At 31.8% G+C, this 25,676-nt stretch overlaps 1 protein-coding gene across 1 annotated transcript; it reads right to left on the reverse strand.

The window, feature by feature from the left end:
* Positions 1-798: 798 nt before the first annotated feature.
* On the reverse strand, positions 799-22,121 carry LOC148618894 (uncharacterized). Its single transcript, XM_088576904.1, has 4 exons — positions 21,555-22,121; positions 3,486-3,590; positions 2,230-2,367; positions 799-1,250 (listed from the first exon to the last, which is right to left on the reverse strand). Exons 1-4 carry the CDS (start codon positions 21,964-21,966, stop codon positions 940-942), a joined length of 966 nt encoding a protein of 321 aa, XP_088433030.1. The 5' UTR covers positions 21,967-22,121; the 3' UTR covers positions 799-939.
* Positions 22,122-25,676: the final 3,555 nt, after the last annotated feature.

The following is a 25,676-nucleotide window of genomic DNA, read 5'->3' on the forward strand; positions in this document are numbered from 1 at the left end:
CATTTGAAACTTCTTAATTCGTTTATAACACTTTTTTAAAGATTATACTTGCATATCAGTTCACCCAAAAGGCATACAAATAATAGACATGTACATGTTTTGCATTAGAAAGAAGATTTGCCAATATCCGTTTTTCATTAAATCGTTGACTGTCAATCATTCAAAATAATTTAGGCTAAACAAAATGTAAAACGTGAGACAAACTAGATAAAAGTATTTTAAATTGCGAATAGAGAGCTGGGTAAGACATTAAATATAAATTTAGTAGGAAACATCTTGGCAGTTTTATCGTGTTAGATTATTTCACTTTTAAATATGTCAAAAACGGACATTGTTGGAAGCTAACAAATGATATGTTTCTTTGATCCTGTCACTTTTATATATCAAAAGTTCAAGGCCTTCTAAAACTTTTCAAATGACTAAATATAACCAAGACAACAACCGTAATCCAATAAGTATTTTGAGCATACGTCATCATGACGTACAGTCAATATTCAGCAGGTTTTGTAGTTGTTTGTTTGTTTAATGTCTATTCATTGTCTTGTTCCGTCATCTAATTTTCTTCATACTCTTCACAGCATTCAAGTTATGACCAAAATGTAAAATACAAATTGACACTGGTAGTTAAAACAGGTTTTCACCTTAACATTATGATAAAATAAAAACTTAAAAATAAATAAAAATAAACCCAAAAAACCAAAATAAAAAAAAACACACAAAAAAAAAACAAACAAACAAACAAATAAATTTGCGCATTTTTTCCTATTTTTCTTATTGGTAGCGTAAATGTTCCAGACATAACGCTGTGGAATAATCTAAATCAGATAAGACCAAAAGAATTTTTAAATAAATAAATTTTATTGCAATAGTAATTTGAAAAGATATGTGATGTATAACAATAAAGAGTGCGAAAGAAAAAAATAGTTAAAAAGATGCATGTTATGTGTCATCATCGTTTTGTAGATATGACATATATTCGATGCCTCGATGAGTTCGATGTTTCACGTAATACTGAGTTCCAGGTTTCCGTGAATTTTGTGGATCCTGAGCTTTGTACAGCCACACAAACGATGATGTAAAACACAAAAATACACATATCCATGCAAGAACAAATGACCATCCAAAACTGTACGTCCTGGACTCATTGATGACTTTCTTGTATGGAATGAGATAACCTCCAAGAAGTTCCGATTTGCGTAGTATGTGACATTTTCCATGAAATAAGGCAATTGAGAGTGTTAAAAGCATACCTGAAAAGATATTAGGAAAGAAAATAAGTATAAAAGCAACATATATGCCTTTACCCATTATAATTACTAACTCTAGGTTTGTGCCATTCTTGAGACTCATTAATATCATTTTATGTACAAGTGAGCTAATCATTGATCAACAGTCATTACCAAAAACCTTAAGTGTACAGTTTCATGTTATAACAAGAAAGTGGATTTTGATTTCGTCTTGTTCAAAATCAGCATACAGAAAGAAGTCCATATATATATATATCTCCCTAGACAAAGGCTACACTGCATCATTCATTCCATACACGGATACATTTAATTGTCAAAATGACACAGCAAATTTGTCAGAAAGGTCTAAATGAGGTCTGGTTGTTTCGTAATGAGAACATAAAGTACGAAAATTGTGTCAATTATTAGATTTTTGTCTGTTGTTGTCTGGCAAACCTAGAAAGCAATAAAAAGGTTTGAAAATATCCACACCATTATACATTTTTACCCTTATAGGCGTTAATCTATTTCTTAACTGAAAAAAATATTTTGTGAAACTTTGCAAGTTCCAGTGTAAGTTCTCCAGAGTACGAATTTCTTTAAATAAAGATCGCTCCTTTGAAGCAATATTTTCTCAAGTATAATATGCTTGGATTTTTTTTGGAGGGAGATTAAGTGGATTTTCGAACAGGGAAGCGTGTTGTTGGACGGAACAGGATGAATTGGACCAGAGTTGGAATAAAATCTTCTGCATCGGATTCAATTACAATTTGTTGTTTAGTGCGTCCTACTCCGAATTCATGGTCGATTGTAATTTTTTGTCTTCGATTAGACACTTATTTTTTCAGCCAATCTTGACTTCATCCCTGATTTTTTGTGAAAGATGTAGGTACATTAGCAAACAATATATTTTAAAATATGGTATAAGTAAATATTGTTTTAAGTATATTATTCATACTTTACAATTATTGTGTACTTTTGAGAAAAAGTTTTGAGATGTTACCTGCAGATAATGAACAAATAGAAGCCCACACAAACATTTTAAGGTTCTTTCCTAAAAGACCGTAAGCTCCAAGTATCAATCCGAGAACCATTGATATCATACATAAAAGGGCAAAGGCACATGCTGCACGCTCAAGATCTGAAACATAAGTGAACAATTAAACCATCAACTTTGAAGTAATTGAAAAAAAAGTAACGATGCGAATATTTATTTACTTGCACTTTCGAAATAAAAAAGATAAAGAAGTCCGTTCGATTGTATAAGGCAGACTAAAGAATAATCAAGGGACCAAAGATTCTTACGGAAATCAAATGAATGTAATCCAAGGACAAAGACCAGACATGGAAAACAGACAAAATAAATAAATAACATAAAGTAACTAAAATAATACATACAAAGTAACAAAAGTAAATGAGCGACTCGGACTCCACTAAAAACTGGGAGCACGGATCAAGTGCACCGTAAGGGTGAGCGTCATCTGCTTTTTTAGACACAATCGCCGAGTTCTTCATAAAAAGTAAAGTCCGTGGTAGGCGAAAGAGGAAAAGAAAACAATAACACATTGAACAAAGCAATTTTCAGATGGATACAACGTAACGATCCAAGAATTGATGATGACGACCATAAAACTTCTTAGTGATGATTTCAATCTTGTAGCAATATAACCTTGTTCCAGTAGCCTAATTGTAAGACGTCTAGCGCGATACAAAAGTCTGCGTAGTTACGGCAAGCTCTGGCATAATGTTGTGATATGAAAACTCCATACGCAGGTGCTGACATGGATATTGTCACAGGTGAAAGGAAAGTTGACAATTCTGAAGGAAAAGTCATCACGTTTGTCGTAAAATTTGGTCAATAGTTTTTCTTTACCATCGATCTCTAAGTGTAGAATGAGATAGATAAAGGTAGTCTCCCTTTCAAATAAAAAAACTTAATTCTTTAAGTGAAAATGACGGTAAAAAAAGAACGGATGTGTTGAAAAGTAACGAATGTACTAACGTATAACCTAAATACAAAACAGTTAATAATTTCAGAGAGTTAAATAAAAAATTCTGTTCTTTTTTCGTGACTAAAGTTAGATCAAAAAGTGAGCCTCGAAATGAAGATGATAAACGGTATTTCATATCGAATTATACGTCTTTGTTACCTGGCTTCGTCCATCTTTTATTCGGGTATTCTCATTAAGGAAATTATGTATGTTTTTGAAAGTGAATAAAGCACCTCGTGGATGGGTTCTAGTATGTTTTATTACTTACGATCGACGTTTTTGGAATGTTTGGTAAAAGACTCGTCTTTTCCGCTGAAGTATTCACACTGACTGGTTCTCATGGTTGCAATTGAAAGACGAAGGCGCACTCCCTCTGAATGAAAAAAAAATATTATAACTGTCATGGTCTGCACTACAAAAAATAGTATAGATATCATAACCTTGATAATGTGTCATGTCGAAAATGGTACTTAGACAGTCTGTCACACCTTTGTATAGATATTTATCGTTGTGGTACTACCCCCCCCCTAAAAAAAGAAAGGGAAAAAACGAAAAAAAAATATAAACTAATGGCGAATATTTCAGTAGCATGACTGTATTTTTTCATATCAATTCTAACTTTGATATTTATACATAAACTTTTCCTTTGAAATATTTTGATAATAATTGCATATTAGTTTTCTCCCTCAGTGAGACAGAACCGTTATATTAACCGTTATATCATTAAAAAACATACTATATTACACATATAAACTACTGCCATGTTTGAATTATTGATAAGAGCCACCGCACTAATTATCTCTTCTTGATTACTACAGAGACAGCACAGGCGTAATATGTCAACTTCGATTAATTTACAGTTGCTTAACCGTTTTGTGCAAAGTAACTATTAGGAATTTTCAAAATAAAACATTAAACACTTGAAATTTATGGTTTCTAATCCTATAGAAACTTTTTACAATCTTTGCATTGAAGAAGAGTTAGATAAATGCGTATGCCTTGTGAAATAAACTCAGTAATCGTTTAAAAGCCACGCGTGGGATAAGTTGCATAACTCAACAACAGAGTACAATATAAAATAAAAAAAAATGATATTAGATAGGACAAATACTATTTTGGGGTCACATGACATAACCGGCATATTGCAATTCTTCATTTACAGCAAACTATGAATTAAAAGCATTCCTCGTTCTTTTATTATGACCATATTTTTCTTAGAGATTAGAATTGTTTAATGAATATTGTACAATTTGCTCTACTGTGTGTTTCCTATACATGTAACTGTACCAATGAATGTCTATGCTTTAGCATGAAAAAATATTGTTCAATCTGAATTCCTCATGTTATCTTTGTTTTCTTTGATTTTTTTCTCAGATTGTTTTACTTTCAGTTGTTTTTTTTTTTTTTTGTTGTTTATCATATTTCCGTTTTTTAATTTATTTTCCTTGAATTTTAAGTGACGGTTTAATGTTGTCCTGATCATGGATTCTATTCCGTCATCGATTTGCTTGTATCAATTAATTACTTAAAGTATTTTTTCAGCATTTAATTTAGAGTTTCAAAATATTTAATTCATGAAATTTTAATCTAGATTTTAACAACAAGTCATGCAGCTGCAGTTGGTGTTCTTACTTTAACGGCGCGTCAAGGAAGTAAAATGTATATGCTCCAAAAAAGTCATCCTCAAATGCTTTAATTTAGCGAGTGACCACGTAGTGCTTCGATGAGTTCCCTCATAATTTTAATTAAATCGTACCCTGTCAAGTCACGAGGAGCGCTTTAAATTAGTGGACTGGAAGAATATATCTGAGCTAACCCTAATTCACCATTCCTATACAATTAGTCTTTAAGATACAGTAAACTCGTACGTCGTGTATATTGCCATAAGAAGAGCGTACTAGGATGCGTCTTTAAATCATCATTAACGGCGTGACAGCAACATGTTACAGCAGACATTCCAAAAGAAGTTGTAATTTGTTATCTCCCTAGTGTTAAGAGTAAACATATGGCACGAGAGCCTCATTAGCTAATGAACCCCCCAAAAAAGCAATTTTCCACACACTGTGAAAGTTAGTAATCTTTCATAAATTAGGAAGAAATATCAAGGGAACCAAGGTTATAGCAGTATCAAAAGAATATAATCCACGGACAAAGACCAGACATGGAAAACAGACATACACAACAAAGAACATAAAGTAACTAAAATCATACATACAAAGTAACAAAAGCAAATTAGCAACTCGGACTCCACTATGAACTGGGAGCATGGACCTGGTGCACCGGTAGGGTAAGCGTCCTATGCTTTTCTAGAAACACCCGCCGAGTTGTTCATAAAATGTCAAGTCCGTGGTAGACGAAAGAGGAAAGGAAAACTATGACACGTTAAACAAATCAGTTTTCATGGCACAACAGATGGATACACCGTACCGATCCACGAGTTCAGGATGACGACCATAAAACTTCAGTAGTGATGACTTTAATCTTGTAGCAACATAACCCTGTTCTAGAAGCCCATTTCTTAGAAGTCTAGCGCGATACAAAAAGTCTGCGTAGATTCGGCAAGGTCTGGCATAACGTACGAGGAAACGTAGAAGTTCAATGAAGATCGGGTTCTAAACACATTGATAATGTATTTGATATCAAAACGCAAATTCGTCTATACGTAATCATAAAAAATAATCACATGGTTGATTACCGAGAGTTGATTAAATTACATATCAAAACTGAAAGTTTGAAAAAAAAACTAGACATAGACAAAAAACCCAAAAGCTCTAGCAACATAGCTCACACATAAAACTGGAAAGGGACATCATGTGCACAAGTATAGAAGGGTAAGCATGTCCTGCTTCGTCAACCACACTCGTCTTATTCTAAGGGACTGACAGATCAAGTTTCGTCAATTGTCAATCTGGTTTAACGTGAAATCTAACTGACCATATCTACTGCAAGATAAAAACTTCATATCTGTCAATTAAACTGTGAAAACGTTAAACAAATTCTGTTGTGGTGAAATCAACAAATGCTGAACAAATCCATGCTTAGGAGGTTATCTGACAGTATCCTTGTTTGACTAAGAAAGTCGTCTCACAAATCATTTGTACGAAAATAACAGATCATCAGATAAATTTACTATTATTTCAAGGTAGTTGTTTGTATGTAAGCTTATAGTTGGAAATTCAAAATCACCTTGTTTTTCATCAGATTTCATATAAGATTGCATGTGTCATTTATATACAAGAGATGGTATAGGTATAAAGCAGAAACTGTATACGTTGTCTCTTCAATTTCTAGATCATTTGGGTAGATCTCTGAAATTAGGAGTATTCAAAGAAATGCATCATAAATATAGCAGAAAGTTACGGGATGGGCTTGTCTCTTTTCTGTAGAACCTCCAGTAAAACATAGTTATCAATATTTAAATACTTACAGAATATCGAATGCAAATTTTATCAAACATCCCATCGATAGTACATTATGACACTGGGGAATCAGTACGTATACACCTTTTCGTGTCATATGAAAATTTTGACGCATTTAAATTGTTTCATTGTTTACGCTTCAGTTTTTTTGTCCTTCGATATTAAATAATGATAATAATGTCAGAGTATTCCCCCCAAAATAAAACAACAGTGTCGTTTCTCCATTTCAAGGTCATACTGAAGTCAGCGAATCCTTATTAAAACTTTTACTACTCCTATTTGGATGTTTACATGTCCGATTTACAAGTGATCAATGTAATATACTAAAGATGGTACATTTATAAAATATAATTGCAGGAAGCTTGCATCACTTTCTCCCTATGGTATTAAAATGAATAAATCAAACTCTGCTCACGTCATGGCGAGTCTGGTGCAGGATCGTTTGGTATTACATCCATGTATTCTACCAAAATAGATGATTATACATGAGCTTCTCTGTTTTTTTTTTCTGATAATGACATTTTTTGGACAGAACTGCATGTCTCTGGATCTCCTGAACATTAAATATAAATGTCAGTCTACATTTTCTTTTATTGTTAAAAATGACAAAAAACATTTAGATGTCAATTCATGATGTTGTGGGAGTTCATATTGGCTAGTGTTTTTTTTTTTAATTTATATAATCCATTTCCTTCGGATCGCTACATTGTGTGTAGATTGTCTGTGCTTTATGTGTTCACGTTTAGGCATGTTTTGGGATTTTGACTTATCATAATCATCCCAATGCTGGCGCTTCGGTATCTTTTGTCGATATTTACATTAAATACAAGGAATTTTAACGAAAAACCTTATTTTAACTTGAGACTATAGCAACAAAGTAAATACGATCGCTGTCACAAAACTGTTTTTTGCACCTCCAGGAACAAAAGAAGTATTCTTGCCTGGTTTCATAACACAAATGTCTTCAGTAGGTTGTCTAGGAATTTATGCAATGAACATAAATCTTGTGATAGTTTCATTCCCATACTCAAAGTTTTCTGTTTACTTTTACATCATTCTTTGTATTTTTATTTGCAATTTATCAATAAGCATCTCTTATATAGCGTCTTATTTATATGGCCGTCAGAGTTTCAGAATATTTGTACAACAGTTTGTAGTTTGTTGATAATTGTTGGTAAGTTGTGGAAACAGGAAGTTGGTCTTCGAATAAAAATGATATACCACCCAATAATGAAATATATAAAAACAAATCAAGTGATTCAATAATATTGTATAAATCCAGTTAACAACCTATACATTTTAGGGAGAAAAGTTTTAGGAAGAACTAGTGACATGTGAGAGCAAAAGAAAACAAGATTGAAAGTACAATTTAAAAGCAATTACACTTCTTATATTCGAAAGATGGATCAAGCGAATAAATAAGAACGTTCTTGGTACAGAACCTACGGATTTGTCAGATGAGGTTAAAACTTTGATAGACTCCATTGATTTAAATGGCTTACATATCAAGGAATTAGATCGGGAATTCACTGGAAAAGAGGTGAAAAATGCTATTCGAAAACTGAAAAGAGAAAAAGCACAGGCACGGATGGATTAAGTGGTGAAATGTTTCTTGCGGACATTAACTAATTTTTAGCTCAGTATTAGCAGTTTTATTTAATAAACTATTCGATTTGTGCATTAATCCAGAAAATTGGACAGAAGGAATAGTAGCACCGGTACCGAAAAAAAGGCGATCTAACAAATCCGAATTACTACAGATCAATTACTTTAGTAAGTGTATTCTCGAAGATTTATACATCAATCTTAAACCGTCGTCTTCTAGATTGGGCAGAAGATAGTGAAATTCTCCTTATGAATCAATTTGGTTTTCGAGCAAACATGTCAACCGTAGACACGGTGTTTATTCTACATGGTATATTATAATCAACTCTTAATAGAAATGAAAAACTGTACACGGCTTTCGTAGACTTTACCAAGGCGTTCGATCGAGTAGACAGAAAGATTTGATGGTATAAACTGTTCAAAAGCGGAATAAGTATTAAATTTGCATCGGTTGTACAATCTGTGTATGAAACTGTAATCTTGAGAGTTAAATGTGACGGATGTCTATCAGAAGCCTTTTCAAATAATATTGATGTAAAGCAAGGATAACCACTATCTCCTCTACTTTTGACGTTCTTTACCAATAACATTGCTGAAGACTGCGTATGACAAACGACGAAATGAACGATTATATAAACTTGAATGGATTTCTTATATATCTCTTACTATTTGCGGATGATACGGCTTTTTGGAAAAACACCCGAAGCTTTACAGTTGTTATCGGATAAACTTTACGTATACTGCTCTAAGTGGAAAATAAAAGTGAAAAAAAATAAAACTTAGATAGTTGTTCTTCGTAAAGGGTGGCAGAACATAAATTTCACGTGGTACTATGACAATACTGAGCTAAATGTCGTCAAATCATACGTCTATCTTGGAGTTCTTCTGCATCACAACGGCAAATTTCTACAAACTCAAAAACGCCTTTCTGAACAAGGTGGTAGAGCACTGGCTTCGCTATTGAATATTCTAAAATCTACTTACATTTCACCAAAGGAACAATGTGCTATGTTTGACAGTTTGTATCCTCCATTTTGAATTATTCTGCGGAAGTGTGGGGCTTCCACCGCGCATGCGATATAGAATTCATTCCTAATACATTCTGCTGATTTGTTCTTAAAGTTCCGAAACAAACACCAATATGTTGTTTGATTGGTGACCTAGGTCATTTACCTATGTATATTGTAAGAAAGCAACAAATTTTGAAATACTGGGTAAATATTGTTGCTGATAGACCAGGCATTGTGTATGATATTTATAAGATTCTTCTTTCTGATTGTTATAATGGTAAAGTAAACTAGGCTACACATGTTCGTAATTTACTTTTTGACCTCGGTTTCAATAAGTTTTGGTATGAACAAGATGCTGCAGTTATAAACTTTGATGTTGTAAATAAACGTCTTCTTTATCAAAATTGGCATACGTCTGTAGACAAATGTGAGAAGCTAGTATTATACAAGAGTATATATACAGACTTTGAGTTAGAATCATATTTGTTGAACAATTTTAATGAAAAATTCATATCATGCCTTCGATTCGGTGTTTTAAAACTGAACGTTGAGTAGGGTCGTTTGATTAACTTGCCTCGTGATGAACGACTTGTTGTAATATGTTGTGTTTAGAGAATGAATGTCATTTTTGTCCAGCTTACAGACAACTTAGACTGAAATATTTACCAAGGTACTATTGTTCATGACCAAATATGAATAAATTCATGTCATTGTTAAAATATACACGAAAGTCCATTGTTTATAATATTGTTAATGTTTTTTTAAAGATGCTTGGAAACTTAGAGATTTTATTACATCAGATAATTGGCATAATACTGTGATTGAACTCTGATTTGTCTTAAAATGTCAGGTTGTTTATAAATGATTTGTGGTATAACTGCTATAGTATTAATGTGCTTCTGCAATAAAGTATTATCCACTTGTCCACTAATAAAGGCCGACAACCACGTCAAAAACATTGTGAAGTGTTAAATTTTCTGAACTCATTGAGTTGTAAGTGATCATCCTCGAGGAGAACTTGTCACGAATAACACACTATACATAATTCACATGCCTCGTTCTCGATCAATGTCATCTAACATCAGTGACATCTGTGTTTTGTACCTTAAAGGACTAATAGAGCAATGTTGTTATGATAATGTTCTGATTACAAGACAAAACACTTTATGAATTGGGCATCCTAAGTCCTATTTTGCGTATTGAGAACCGGATTTACACTTCCAATAACAAGAATATAATGCGGCAAAGTTCAATGTATCTTCACAAACAACTTTAAATTTTGTAAATCTTTACCAGATACCTACAATACAAGGAGCCTTGCCTCCATTCATGTTATTAAAATCAAAACTAATTTCGAAATTCTATTATTACGTCTCAGTCTTGTGTTCTTTGCCCCATAGGTTTCTGTAGTAAACCTTAAATTTTCATGATTGTTTTAAAAAAAATAGACAAGGAGTTTCAATCTAACTTTTCACCATGTTTTTTATGGAAATGACAAAAAATAATTTTTATGTCCATTTTAGAAAAAAGGCACGATAGGTCGAACTAAAAATAGATTTTCACATTTATTTTGAGTTCATAAAATAGACCTATTTTTCTGCAGCATTATTTTCATAAAAATAGGTCTATTTGTGTCACAGCTTGATATTTACCTTGCACTTTTGATGAAAAAAGATAATCATTTGCCCCCCCCCCCCCCCAAAAAAAAAAACAAACAAAAAACAAACAAACAAACAAACAAAAACAAAAACAAAAACAGGAAAAGGCAAAAAGAAAGCGCCCTACTGGTATACTTTTAGCCTCCATGTTTTGACGTAAACCCGCTCAGGAATATGTAAAACAAGACTGATACCATTAGTGAGGGCTTAGAAACACAGCAGGTGTGAAATGTGAATGGCATAAATTGGTTTGTCGGAAATGACGTAAATAATTCAAAAGTGATTGTTTGAATAAGGCCTGAAAACATTTTGCCAGGAAAGTGAAAGAGGAGAAAAGAAATACCAAAGAAAAAAATGTATGTAAATTTTTAGAAATAAAATAAAGAAAAAAGATTTAGTTGAAATTTAATTAAAGTGATATTAGAAACAAAATAAAGTAAAAAAGAACCATAAAATATTCAATTTAAATGGAATTAAGGATTTACAATATAAAAGTAACAAAGGAAACCAAGATTATAGCGGTAATCAAAAGAATGTAATCCAGGGACAAAGACCGAGATAGAAAACAGACATACACAACAAAGAACATAAAGTTACTAAAATCATACATACAAAGTAACAAAAGTAAATGAGCAACTCGGACTCCACTAAAAACTGGGAGCATGGACCAGGTGCACCGGTAAGGTAAGCGTCCTCTGCTTTTCTAGAAACACCCGTACAAAGGTATGAATTGTTGAAATGGTTTAAGCCAATGGTAAAAGTAAAAAAAAAACATGTATCATTATTTCTAGCAGTAGGTTTAAAAAACAAAACAATTGCAGTACTTTCTTAGTCATATCATTGTAATTTGCAAATTGTGGTGTCAGATTTGTAAGGAATATTTCTGTGAAGAGCATTGTAATACGAATGAAAGACGGATATCGCGAATTTACAACGGCGCAAAAGGAAATTGATCGCAAAAACAAAACTGGAAAAACATTCAGGTATATAGTATACTCCTTATGGAGAATATATTGAAGTCTCAGTGATAATGTCTGGTTAATTATATTAGTTATAACTTAGAATTCAATATGTTCTTCTGTGCATTGTAATGAACAACTTTACAAAATGTTAGCTCACAACTTTGTATTGTTTCACAGTTTTACCATTAATTACTTGGAAAAGACAGACATTGGAATACTGTAGGATACCTGCATTCGTAAAGAAGGGCCATAATAGTGTCTTTAAAGGAAGGAACTACCCAATGGTTTCCTGTTGTAGTAATTACAATATGTTTGGTCAACTTTTGTACCATATAATACTAGTAGTCTTTTGATACTGTTCATGTCATTTGTGTTTACTTAAATGACGAAGCATTTAACATTTTCACTATGGATCAAAATAATTAATAAAAGAATCGTTATTTTATTCTTACTTCTATAATGTGTGTTCTTTATTTACTTAGGTAAAAGCCTTTTATTGAAAAAAAAACTTGCTTTTTTGTTGTTTTGTTGTTTTTTTTTCAAGTCATTAGAATTTTCTTTTGCAAAGTTAAATATGATGAGAATAATCGACAACCTGTAAATAGGACTGAGAAAACACCCATAGATACTTTTCCTACTTACCTTTAGGCGCTAATCATTAGTTTTACAAGGAATGGTAATGGATAGAGAATTATACCATCATATATCAATTCGCTCAATGATGAAGTGATGGGAGAATTACCAAAGATAACACATCTAATTTTGATATATCAACACTTATAATATACAGATATGTGATCGAGAAAACCTTATCATTGATCCACCAAAGGTTTTTGCCTCAACATTCGATGAAAAACAAACTATTGATTTTTTTAAATACAACATTAAAATTTTGAAAAGGAGATTGAAACAGGTTTTAAAGCATGTTTCCATTTCTTTATATATAATATCTTGCAATGTAGCCAATTTTGGGGTTACAGAAAAGGTTACAGGAAAATAGCGATTTCTTTGAATCTTTTAAGCTATCATTTTATAGGAATGAATGGAAGAATGTTGTGGTTGTTTCACAAACCCAGACAAAACCATTGATACAAAGTATACTAACTCCCAGGAGTAAGATTTATATCAGTCATATAAGGGAGATCATACCAATTACTCTGGGCATCTTTTTTGAGAAGTATAAAAATCAACATAAGTCTTAGATTTGATGTAAAAATATCATTTTTAAATTATTCTATGTTAATTTTCATATTGATTACCGCTACAACCTTAGTTCCCTTGATTACTCTTTTAAATGCATAGCAAACATTTATTCTTAAATGTCTCTTCCAAGGAGTGTATAGTTGACGGCAAATGTAAAATGTATGGTAAGTTTCATGATCAAAACAAAGTTTGTCTGTCGGTAGGGACTTATTGCAATTAACATTGGGAGTGCTTGTGACGATCGGTCACCTTGCGCGACAAAAATAGTCACAAAAACAAATGCATACTAAACTAAACAATTAGATTACCGATAATAAATTTCCCTTGGTAAACGCCCTCAATAATCAAAAATCGAAAGTAACTATTATTCTATACAGAGTTATTATCTATCTAAATCCGTTATTCTATTTTGTATTTTATTCAACACTTTGAAAGGTTGTCATTAAGACATTTTGTTTACAAAAGAGATGCGAAATTCTTCAGTTAAACACATTTCCTGAAATCTCACTGACCCAGTTGTTCTATCATCCGAATCATATAAAGTATAGTTTCTGCTTGTTATTAAATGGAAATAATAGTTAATCAAAATCATTGTGTTGCAGTAGCTTAATATTTCTTATTATTGGTAAGGAGGTCATTCTATTTTCACTATGTAAAGACTCTTCAAAAGTTGCAAGTAAATAAATACTTCACTGAATATTTGTTTCTAATTTATCTCTTCCATTTTATTTAGTAAGAATCTTAGAAGGTACATGGTATTTGACATATGAAATAAAACAATTAGGAGAAAGGATCATTTCGTCCTCGGGTGATATCAATCCGATAATCCATTAATACAGCAAAGCTCGAGAACAAAGAGAAGTTTAGACATTACATATTTGCAATTGAAACGTAAATACCAATAAAATTTAGTGTTCTATATTATCCTTTATTTATGCCTAAAATCTTTTATACAAGAAAATGGAGTAAGCCTTACATTATTTATAAACTAGAGACATAAAAGACAATGAAGCAAGCGACTGACAGGGTGGGACAAGGGTTAATATTGCGGAAAATGCATTTAAGTCGTTAAAAATACTCTTATTCGAACATCTTTCCGAAACTCGAATTTTCCAAAACAAAGACGAAGCAAAGGATATGGAGACAAAGTCAATAAATATCATTCGGAAACTGACATCAAACACATTGTACTCATAGAAAATAGTATTCATCAAAATACATTCCGTATTCTATTATAAAACAGAAAACGATAGACGATTATTGTAACATAAAAAAAACTTTCCGGACCGTTGGGCTTGGTCATATTATGACGGTCGACAAATTCATAATGATGGTCGAAAAATTTGGCGTGATGACATCAACATATTGATTGGCTTTTAAATATTCAAGTTTCCTTTGAACTCTGGCGACATTTGACTTCTAACCAAAAATGGAGTGATTGAATGTCTGATTAAACCTTTCTTTGATAAATGCCATAGTTCCAATGTTACAACCATAATGTAATAAAGAGGACATTCGCATCAGTTAAATTATTTCAGCTGTCCGATGGGAAATTCTACACAAGAATAAGCTGATCTTATTTCTACTGATTATTTTCGTTAAACTTAGCCATAATAATTTTTTTTTATGTTTTGCATTTTTTGGGAAAAAGTCACATTTTCAGTAAGAATTTCTATAAGTACGGTACGACAACACAAATAATTTAAAAAGGGCAAATTATATGTAATATAATATTAGTACCTAACATATGAAAACAACAACCCGATACTGTTGTCTTACAGCATTCCTACAGATAAGTGATTTTAAGATATTGTACAAAATTGTAATTGTCATGCCAATACACTGCAGAGCTTCGGCTGTCAAATGAATTTATTGCCTCGGTATTCAGTCAGTCATTTTCAATTTTCTCTCTTCTCTCTGTTCCTTCAACCATGATAATTTCATCTCGTTTCATAGAAAAAAAAACAATTAAATCGTCCAGATGAAATCTTATATCTATATTTTACCAATCAAACAGACCTTCTATACAATCATAGATACAAAAGCTAATTTAAAAACTCGTTTGACCAGCACTTGTTATCGAAAAATCATGATCATCTTCTCTGTATTTTATTGAAAGTGATTGAATCTGAGACGAATATTTGAGTCCTAATTCAACAACTAGCGGAGACACAAGTGCTGTTTTATCTGATAGCATTAGATGCAAGTTGTCACTTGATATAACATTATCTGATTTTTCTAGCCCCATTCATTGATGGAAATTGCTTCCGTAATAGAACCTTGGATGCTCAGACAATCATTTTAGTTCATGCACTTTAAATCAAAGTTAAGCGATATTGTTTGACAACTGTAATAAAATCATTCGATTGTAGTTAATATTTGACTGAATAGAAAATTTTACGTTTAGATTCGTCAATGATAAAGAGAGCATTGAAAATGATGTCTTTCAATGCAAAAAATATACATTGGCAGTTTTACAAAACCACAAGAAAATCATGAATGATAGTTTAAATACTTGAAGTGTTGTACAAAAAAAAAGTGCTAATGTCAATTATTGTCGTAACATTTTGTTCTGTTTGTTAAAATACAACAGTTTTTTTCTTGAATATTATTTAGTTATTAATTTATCTAAGAAACAGTTTTAGGCAAATATCCATGTCCATGTAATTACTAAATCGCACCTCTTTAATTTAAGTGTCGACAGATAATACCGAAGCGTGAACAGTTGGACAATATAAACACGTCAAAATGAAATGGTCAAAACTTGAAAACAGGAAACAAAGACGATGTAATAAATTGGTTTACACTTATCTCACTAATATGCCGAGATAAATGTGGCGGGAGAACTTCGTATAGAAACGAAAAGTGTATTTTCGTTTTGAAATTTAAGTCCTGTTTAATCAGTTTTCCTTCAAAATTTTGGTCAAAGAAAACTTGGACCAAGTTTTCTTGGTCAAAGTCATTTTTTGACTCTATCAAAGTTTTTTTATATATATATTAGTCAAGGAAAAGGTGGTAATTAGTGTTTACAAGCACAAAAATGGCTCCCTTCTCAGAGGATTAATATCTTTCGCTTTTCTTTTTGAGTTTAACCATTGTGGAACTATCTTAATTTTGTTCTTTTATTCTCGTCACTGTACTCTTTTACTTTTGCTTTGAGACTGGCTCTCTCCTCTGAACTTCTCTATCAAATCTTTTATCATGTTATTGTCGTTTATTTGGAGACATTAATCTCTTTTCCTGCAATATTACCATGTGTATTTGATTTGTAAACAAACATTTGCATCATTGACTATGATTGGTCAATTTCAGTCAAAGTCCATCCAAGTTTTAAGAAATATAGGATACGATTCTATTCCATCCAAGTCCATCGAAGTTGTTTAGCAAAGTTTTTGGTGACAGTTTCGTTGACCAAAAAAAGCAATAACACTTTGACAGTGTCAACAGGGCTTTATTGTATTTCCTTAATATTTATGTTTCTCTGAATGATTTAAACTAACACGTATTATCTCCTTTCACTTTTCAAATCCTTGTTTATTAGTGTTTCTGACAATGATATACGAGTCAAAACGTTTGCAAACAACAAGAATTTTGAGTAACCAATACTCGATTAAGCCAGTTTTTTTTTTACTTTTGAAAAATGCATCAGATCTGTGCATTACCAAAAATTGCTGACAACACGAAATAGGATTATACTGATGCATAAGGTCGACTTTATATTAACATTGAAACTATTTATGAACGTCATTCTCCACTGCTCAATGAAGAAAGTAAATCAGGCTGTCGTCCTGTCATCTTGATTTTAATGAATGATCTACAGAAAGCCTCTAAGGAACAAAATCAGTAAAAATTCTCAATTTACTACGCCATGCACATATTAGAAATGTCAAAACGTCTGAGATTTCTTAAGTTTACTTATGATTAGTAACATTTCATGCTGCATATTGTTCTTGTGATTTAGATATTTTATCAACTTTTGGAATAATTTAATGTAAGTACACTAGGTCAGTTCACGTCTAAACTGATTTTTCGAAATTATGCAACTTTAATGGAACAATTCTTTAATAGAGCAGTGGTAGCTGTAGTTTTGATTAATAAGTGGTTTATTTTTATCTGCGTAACCAACGGTAACAGCAGGTCTAGTAGCTGCTCGACTCCGTCCGTCTGTGCGTCATGCTGAGGGGTACCTACTTTGTGTAATCTGTAACTCCAAAAGAATTTAACCAGTATTGTTCAAACTTTACGCAATGATTACATACATATTGAAGACATGCACCTCCAATTTTGGAGAAATCTGATTAGTTTTTCCTATATTTTTGGCATGTTGAACATAGCAATTTGTCATTTTATGTTGTGAGCGGTGCAAATTTTAGGTAATCTGTAACTCAAAAAGTATTGAACCAATATTATTCAAACTTTGCACAGTGTTTCATTTGCTTTTGTTACTTTGTATGTATGATTTTAGTTACTTTATGTTCTTTGTTGTGTATGTCTGTTTTCCATGTCTGGTCTTTGTCCCTGGATTACATTTTTTTGATTACCGCTATAACCTTGATTCCCTTGATTACTCTTTCATGTATATTGAAGATATGCTCCTTTTATGATTTAGAAATTTGATTATTTTTGTACTTTTCAGAATGTTGAACTTGGCATTTTATTCGGTAGTATATGCTATCATTAGGACATAACACCTAAAATTTTTAATCTACACTATATTTGCTTATACTTGTATATTTGTCTATATACATATCGACACTGAGAAATATATGACGGTGGCGCAGGTCCAGACACGTATTGGTATTGTTTCGTTTTTTTTTTCAAAATGAAACTCAGGTAACAAAAATGTAATAGGATTGGTAAAGGGAATAACAGCAAGAACCCTTCTTTAACAATCGATGGGAAAAAGCTCCAAAAGCCTAACTAGGGTTCAGTTAAAATATAAGCATTAATATTGACAAAATGTGCACTTGAAGTCGTTTAAAGCATTAAATCGGACGGAATAACAATTAAAACAAAGGTGAATCTGGTTAAAAGAAAAGGAATCCAAGTTGGTGAAACGCCGTGAAGACATTTTTACTACAGATGTTTTCATCGTGTAAAAATTTCTCCTTACGTATGTCATCACATTTGTCACTTAAAATTCAGCAAGTGGTTCACAGACGACACCATATCCCATCCATGCACTAGGTTCATAATTCCGTTTATCAAAGGTGTCAAGACATGTCCATTTCGTTATTGTTTTCTTTTAGTTTGCTGCAGTTGCTTGTTTTTGTATTTAGTTTATGTTAATGTCCTGTGAAGTTAGAGTTGGAAGACCGTTCCATCTTTAGTTTTCGGAGTTCTCTTGGTATCTCTCGACAAAAACGGATACAAAGGAGCGATATAGGAGAAGAAACAAAGCAAATATGGAATTGAATATGAGAAAATTGTTAATGAAATATCAATTGCTAGTGCATTTCACTTTCACCTAAAAATTACAAAAAGTTGACGTTTAAGAATGAAAGTTATATGTAATAAATTAAAAACCAAAAATTATCCAAAATGTTAGTTGATAACATTATCATTGAATTGTTACATAGTATGTACTTTAATTCAGTTATAAAAATATGATAGATCTTTTAGACACAATGTAACAATGTCAACTTCACGTTATCAACATTTAGGAACATACTGTAGGACCTGAATATGCATTTATAATTTTATAAACTTTGGCATCGATTTAGAGAAGCGCTAAATGATTTCATGAATGAATACTAATCGTAAAACAAACCCATTAGTAAAATTAGGTTTCTGTGCTTTCATACTGTTATCATCTAGAAAAAAAATCACATCTTCATACAGATACAGGGTAAAACATTCAATTTACGTGCTTTCTAGTCGGCTAATTCATGGATTAGTAATCATTATGAGGATTGATTCATATAATGTGCACGGGGACTTGGCAGGAGATAATTTTATAAAGATCCTGGAGGAAATTGTTTAATGGTTTAATATTACCAGAGAATACCAGAGGAGTCAAGAAACGGTTTGATTATTTCTGAAATCTTTTAATGCGATGAAGTGTTATCAATCTTATAGGAACCAATTACCCCTCATATTGATATTTATATAATTCAAGAAAGTGTAGTAAGGACTCTTAAACACAGTAACATAACTCAGTTACAGTTGTGCAAGTTATTCTAGTACCCCTTAAATGAAATTCAACAAATGGTTTAAACTATATTTTCCTATTATTGTTTCCATTTAGCAACCTACAAACTGTAGTTGGCGACGAAGGCGGAAGTCTTACTCAAACAAGCAAATTCAAAAAATAAACACTGCTACGTTTAATGAAATAGTACAAGCCTCTAAAGTTAACATATGATTTCAGTACGATAACTTCCAATATAGGATAAACTCGATAAATCAAGGTAGTTTGATGTTTGGGACAGATTTAGATAATACTATGAACAATGGAAATAAGCAAGATTTAATCAATTACCTGAAAGGATATATTCATTTCATTTCTGATTTATAATATGTTATTCAAACAGAAACTGGGGACGTAACAGGTTAAATACATGCCTTTTTTATTATAAGCACATGTGTAGATGTCCTCATACCTATGGCCCCATATAACATTATCGGTTATTGTAAAGAGTATATTACAAATGTTGTTGGACTTGTTATAGCTCCCTTGTTAATACTAAATTTGCTATTTGTTCCTCGGAGCTAACTTAAAATCGATTAAACCTGTTTTAGGTTAGAAAAATACATATGTTTCAAACGGTGAGAATCAATCAAAGCAATTAAAAGGCTTTGGTTAAGTGCGTCTTGCAGGCGAAGCTTAAATGTCATGTATTTAGATAGTGTGAAAACTGTTTACACTGAAGATTAGAAATATTCAGTTTTAGCTTTTATTGTAACATATTGTAGAATTACGATGTTAAGTTTCTTTGATGTATGACACAGGAAGATGCTGTGGCATTCATTTATTAGTTAAAAAATAAACTTGAATCTTATTCAGTCTTAACTACAGGCATTTTCATATAACGAAATTTTAAACAAAGATATGAGAGTACGAAAGTTTTTTTTTAAAGTTGTTATGACAATACGAGAAAGCGCTAGTAATACAAAAGGCATCATCAACTTTCAAATGGGAGTAAAATTTTGTGTTTACTATCAGGAAAAATTATAATCACACAGAAAGGGAAATGTTGCAATAATATTCAGAAAAAAAATCTGAAAGGAGGAAATCTACTGAAATTTTGACATTTTTCAGATCGCTTAAAGTTGAATATTTTTTGGAAATTCTCAATTTTAGTTTTTTTTTTAATTAATTCAAAGTCCATATATCAAATTATAAATATTTGACAAGGCAAATAAACCTAAACTATGTAACTAACAGATATTCAGAACTGTTAAAAACAGAAACTACATAATTAGTTAATTATGTGACTTGGTAGATCGGAAAGAAAATCTTTCTGCGTCTCAATATCTATGAAATTGAATCGAAATTCTGGAAAACTCTCTCTTTTGTACATATACAGGTGAATTACGTTTCTTTGGCAAATTTGAAAAAAAATACTAAAATGGGCTTTCTAAAGAACAGGCGAGTAAAGTTAAAACATCAGTTAAAACAATTTTACCCAAAGTCTTTTTCTTACATTTAACGTCTTCTGTAAAACGTAAACACGAAACAAAAAGTTAGTTTCGTGCCTTAGGAGTGCTTCTGGTATACAGTTTACTTTTACAAGTATTTGGTTCAAATGCTGCTGAGGATAGGTTACTCCTTGAAACACGTTAACAGCATACATAAATTTGCAACATTTATATGACCGGTATGTTTGAATTAAAGCCAATATTATCTATGTTACATAAAAAGGAAAATTGACGGTAAGAAAAGAATAGTCATCGTGTTATAAAGTCAGGAAAGGTATCAATCGATAAATCACGTTTTATGCATTTTCGCATTTTTTAAACTCCAGTCCTCGAACAAATGTGAATATGTCGAGATGAAAATTCTGAATTATGACGAGAACAAGTAAATGTACTTAATACGTTTCCACAGTGTAATAGTTAATCCAATCTAGAAATTGATTATTAATAGGGTTTTTGAAGAAAAAAAAATGGTGCAAAACCTGTTTTGTTATTTTTTGTTTTTAACTTGTTGATGTTTAAAGCACATCGAGGTTTAAGTTCGCAATAAAAAAAAATATGTTTGGTTATTGGCACTGAAGTTGAGCAACGTCACAATTTCTTTATCAAAGACATATCGAATCATTATATGTACTGTTAATTGTCATCACTTTCTCAAGTTATGAAAGCTACCTTTGTAATAGTCTAGAGACTTTGACTCCAGTACATACATACTTACCATTGTTGTTTATATTAATTTTTTCTTAATGATATCGAAACAGGTGACTATAAAAACTATGTCTCAAACAAATGTTTATAGCGAATCATAAAATAAACTTTTTTCTTATGTCCACGCAACATACCTTCTAAAGCATCACAGTCCCTGAATAAGTTGCCATATTCTTGAAACAGTACAACCATACCTCCCTCCAGATTAGATGTTATCACAGACGATTTTCTGTTTCTATTGTCACTATCAATGTCACCCCTGAAGAAGTTTTTGACATATATCGGTGGCTCATACAGAGTCTCTTTCTGCAATCCTTTTTCGTTGTTCTTTTTATGCACATTTTTTCTTTTGTACCAGAGAAGAACGTACGATTTTGTGTCTGGAGGTAACATAATCTCGACACTTTTGGTGTGAAATAAAGTTAAGTTCAAAAGAGTAGAGTTAAATCCTCTGTATTCCCAATAGTCTGTTGTCATGGAAACTATTAATAAAACAGTAACATTTCCTGCAAATATTAAACTACTGTAGTTACAAATTTTCACCATCCCAATTCCAATCCAAAATACTAGCAAAGTTTTGGAGACGCATAATCTTCGTTCCTTACTTTGTCCCTTGTATTACTATAGCCATTTAAAATAAATCCACTTTATTCCAGGAAACCAAATAAATATACCGATTTTCCGTTTGACTACGATTTTACAGTTTGTATGAATCAGTTGTTTTAATAGTAGATTTAGTAATTGTCGATTGTACAAGTTTGATCGCTGAATAATTCAATCAGTCTATAATACCGTATACAGGACGGCCAATTTGGTATGTCGATCATTCCTATAGGGAAATTCTTTACATTGTCACATTATCATCTACGAAGTCACGTTATTTTTGGGAACTTTAGATTGTCGAAAATACCATAATACTTTAGCTTAAACAATAACCAATATTTCTTTTTGAAAAGATCGATAATTATTATAGAAATCCAGAGTTCATTAATATCCGAGGAATATAACTGTCAATTAGTACGTTTATGTGTGATGAAGATGAACATATAATTCAATTTATATGTCTTATTTTCTTATTTCCTGGTAAAATCTGAAGGACATCTGATTCTTTTACCAAATCCAGGCATTTTATGTAGCATTCTCTTTATAGCAAATTTCTTGAAAATAAAAAATCCATTTGTATAATTTGTGACTATTACTAACCCATCCAAAAATAGCTAAAGATATGGAAGTGTTCAACTCCGCACTGATTCCATCATACTATCCTATATCTCATACACAATTAGCCACAGAACAAACCAAGCTAATATACAATTTCCAAGTAAATATAAAAAAAGACAAAATTTATTTGTTTCCTCACACGGCTTATGTCTCTAATGTGAAACTTGTAATAACTTTTTACGGCTTGTTTACGTACAATTCACATATTACTTATTTCTTAATGTCCATCAAGCAGGCAAGTAATAACCAAAATATATGGACTTTGTGAGAAATGATTATGTGACCTTTCATGCTTGATAGATGTTCTACGAATGTGGTCAGCAGCAAGTGTTCTGAAGAAGATTGTTTCATTGTTTCTTTATTCTGTTTTCGATTTGTTTGTTCGTCGTATGTTACCATACCAACCAAAAAGAGGTATATATAATACTTGAAAAATAATGTCATACCAGGCCCAAGCACCACAAAACTTGAAAAATTACTTAAGTGAGAAAATTCTTAACTGGTTGCGATTTGAAAGATGTTGATTGGAGTTACCATGGAAGTTAAGAATATTCTCAGACTTAAATATTTGTTTTTACTATTGCGGCGATGGGGCCTGATATCACATCAATTTTATCATTTTCTCCCCCTAAAATATCTGTAATTTTTAATTCTATGCTCTGTACATTAGGTTTGATTTATTTCAATAATGATATCATAAATAATTCGTTTTATTTAACACATTCTTTTCCTCTAGAGTACAAATTTCAAATCGACTTTAATTTATATTTATTTGGGTTTAGGATTTTAAAACGGCATATGAATTGATTTTCCTTTAGCTATGATTGTTTTGTCTGTTGGAATGTAGCTATATGGCTTTGATTATGATGGGACCTTTACGCCAAGGTTCAAACTACAACATCATCATAGAACTCATCTCAATTCATTACTTATTTATCATAATGGCCATTGAAAAATCGTATTTAGATATAACAAATTGTTTGCACAATGCAGAAACTGTTTTGCATTATGCACTCGTGTATAATATTCTCATTTTACTTTTCTTCTATAACAAAAATGTCGCAGACGCTTAGGATGTGATGAAGGGTGTTTAGAATAAAATGATATTTTCAAATCTAGCATAAATAAAGTCCTAAGGAAGATTAATATACCGAGGCTCCCGTCACTCCATTTGCCATTAGAAAAATTGGCTTCCATCTACCATGAACGCCACGTTCAATGAGGCTTCGCTTTGTCAGAGAAGGTAGTTATACTCTCAAACACAATATTAGTCAGACTCAATGACACTGCGGTCATCACAAGCTACAGATCAACTGAATTGTGAAAAAGATGTTAATTATTCGTCCAACTTTCAAATATCATTAGAATACAACAATGAATGAATGAATAATGGAATATGTTACTTCATATACAATAGTACATTCAAGAGTACAAAGGAAGAAAGGAAATAAATGGCGGTACAATTAAGCTATACATGGTTACGTCATTCTTAAATTCCCTCTGTCATCTACTTATAGTAAAACAAAGATATGAAGAAGTATCAATGCAGCAACAATCCTATTATGTGAATAATATGATTAAATAAAAACAATAGGTCACCATAAAGCGTGCAACAGTGAAGGACTTTATGAATTCAAGCTAATATCAATTGTTCTCAAGAAGTCTTGACTATTGTACAAAAGAAAACCATCACTCCTACGAAAGTAGAAATGTAAAACACAAAAATGGACAAAACTGGAACAAATACCAATCAAGTACAATGGATTAGAAACACGTGTTTTAATTGATATTCAGAATCATCCTCTTGCTTGTCCTGTTACACAAAAATACTTCAAACAAGATAGATGACCTAATTATTCAGAGTAAATATATACTTTACATGTAGAGCAACACAAACTGAACTTGAAAAAATACTTCTATAAACTTAAACAATAACTATATCCAAGTGAAGTTGATCTCCACTTCAAATATTTAAGTTGTAAAAATCCCTGTAGTAAGGACTGGATTAGAACTAACTTGTTTCATTGTTCGATCCATTTGAGAAAGCTACTGACACATATAAGCACAGACTATTCTGAAGCCAGAATCAATGCTGACGTACATTTGAATGTGTCAGGATCTTTATTTATGTCAATAGAAATGGAAGTTTGATTCTACTTAGGGCTAGTATCTGTAGAACTAACGTATCGTATGGGTTACTAGAACTATTCATAAATCTCTCAAATGACATAATAGTTAAACATTAAAGGAATAGAATACTGGAACAAAATGTTATTCTCTATATTGGTTACTTTATCTCTGGACGCAAGATTATCAACAAATGATTCTTTAATGGATAAAGTCATTTAAGGTCGTAAACCTTCCACAATCATCGTATTATAACACCTAATGTTATCTTTAATGAAATAATATCTATATTGTTCTTATTAAATGAATTTGAAATTGGATATATCTTTGAGAGTGATTGACAAAATGCAAGAGAACAGAAAATATCTTGAATTCAATTTACCCCTGACTTTATAACCGTGATCGCATAAAATTATGAGAGGTATCATGACCGGGTTAATGTGATCCAACTGACTGAGGATTTTTCTAACGTCCTTTACTACTCTGTCAGGTCTTCGCACGGACAGAATATGACCCGAATTTTTGTTTCCCTTAAATATGTAGGACTCATTGATCCAACTTTCCCCTTGTGGTAGACGTAAGTGAGCACTATAATACATATTTCACTTCTATGTCAAGTCGTGATATGCTGGAAAAAAGTTGATGAAAGGTAATAACAAAATTACCGAACTAATAAAATCTACACAATCGTCAAAAGGAAAGTCCGTATAACAAATGACAATATCGAGGTAAAAACCGGAAAGTTGAAACCAGTGCAATAGTCCTGACTTAGTACGGGGGTTAAATCAGATTTTATAACATCTTTAACATCCCGCTTCCATTATTTCTGGTATATTTCAATTCAAATGGGCAGCATAAAATTGCCACTAGTCAAAATCGGTAAAATCGGTAGTCAAAACAGTACAAAT

This window comes from Perna viridis, chromosome 4 (assembly GCF_037379345.1).
Source record: "Perna viridis isolate PV_CMFRI_1.1 ecotype Kerala chromosome 4, ASM3737934v1, whole genome shotgun sequence".
Taxonomy (NCBI): Eukaryota; Metazoa; Mollusca; class Bivalvia; order Mytilida; family Mytilidae; genus Perna; species Perna viridis.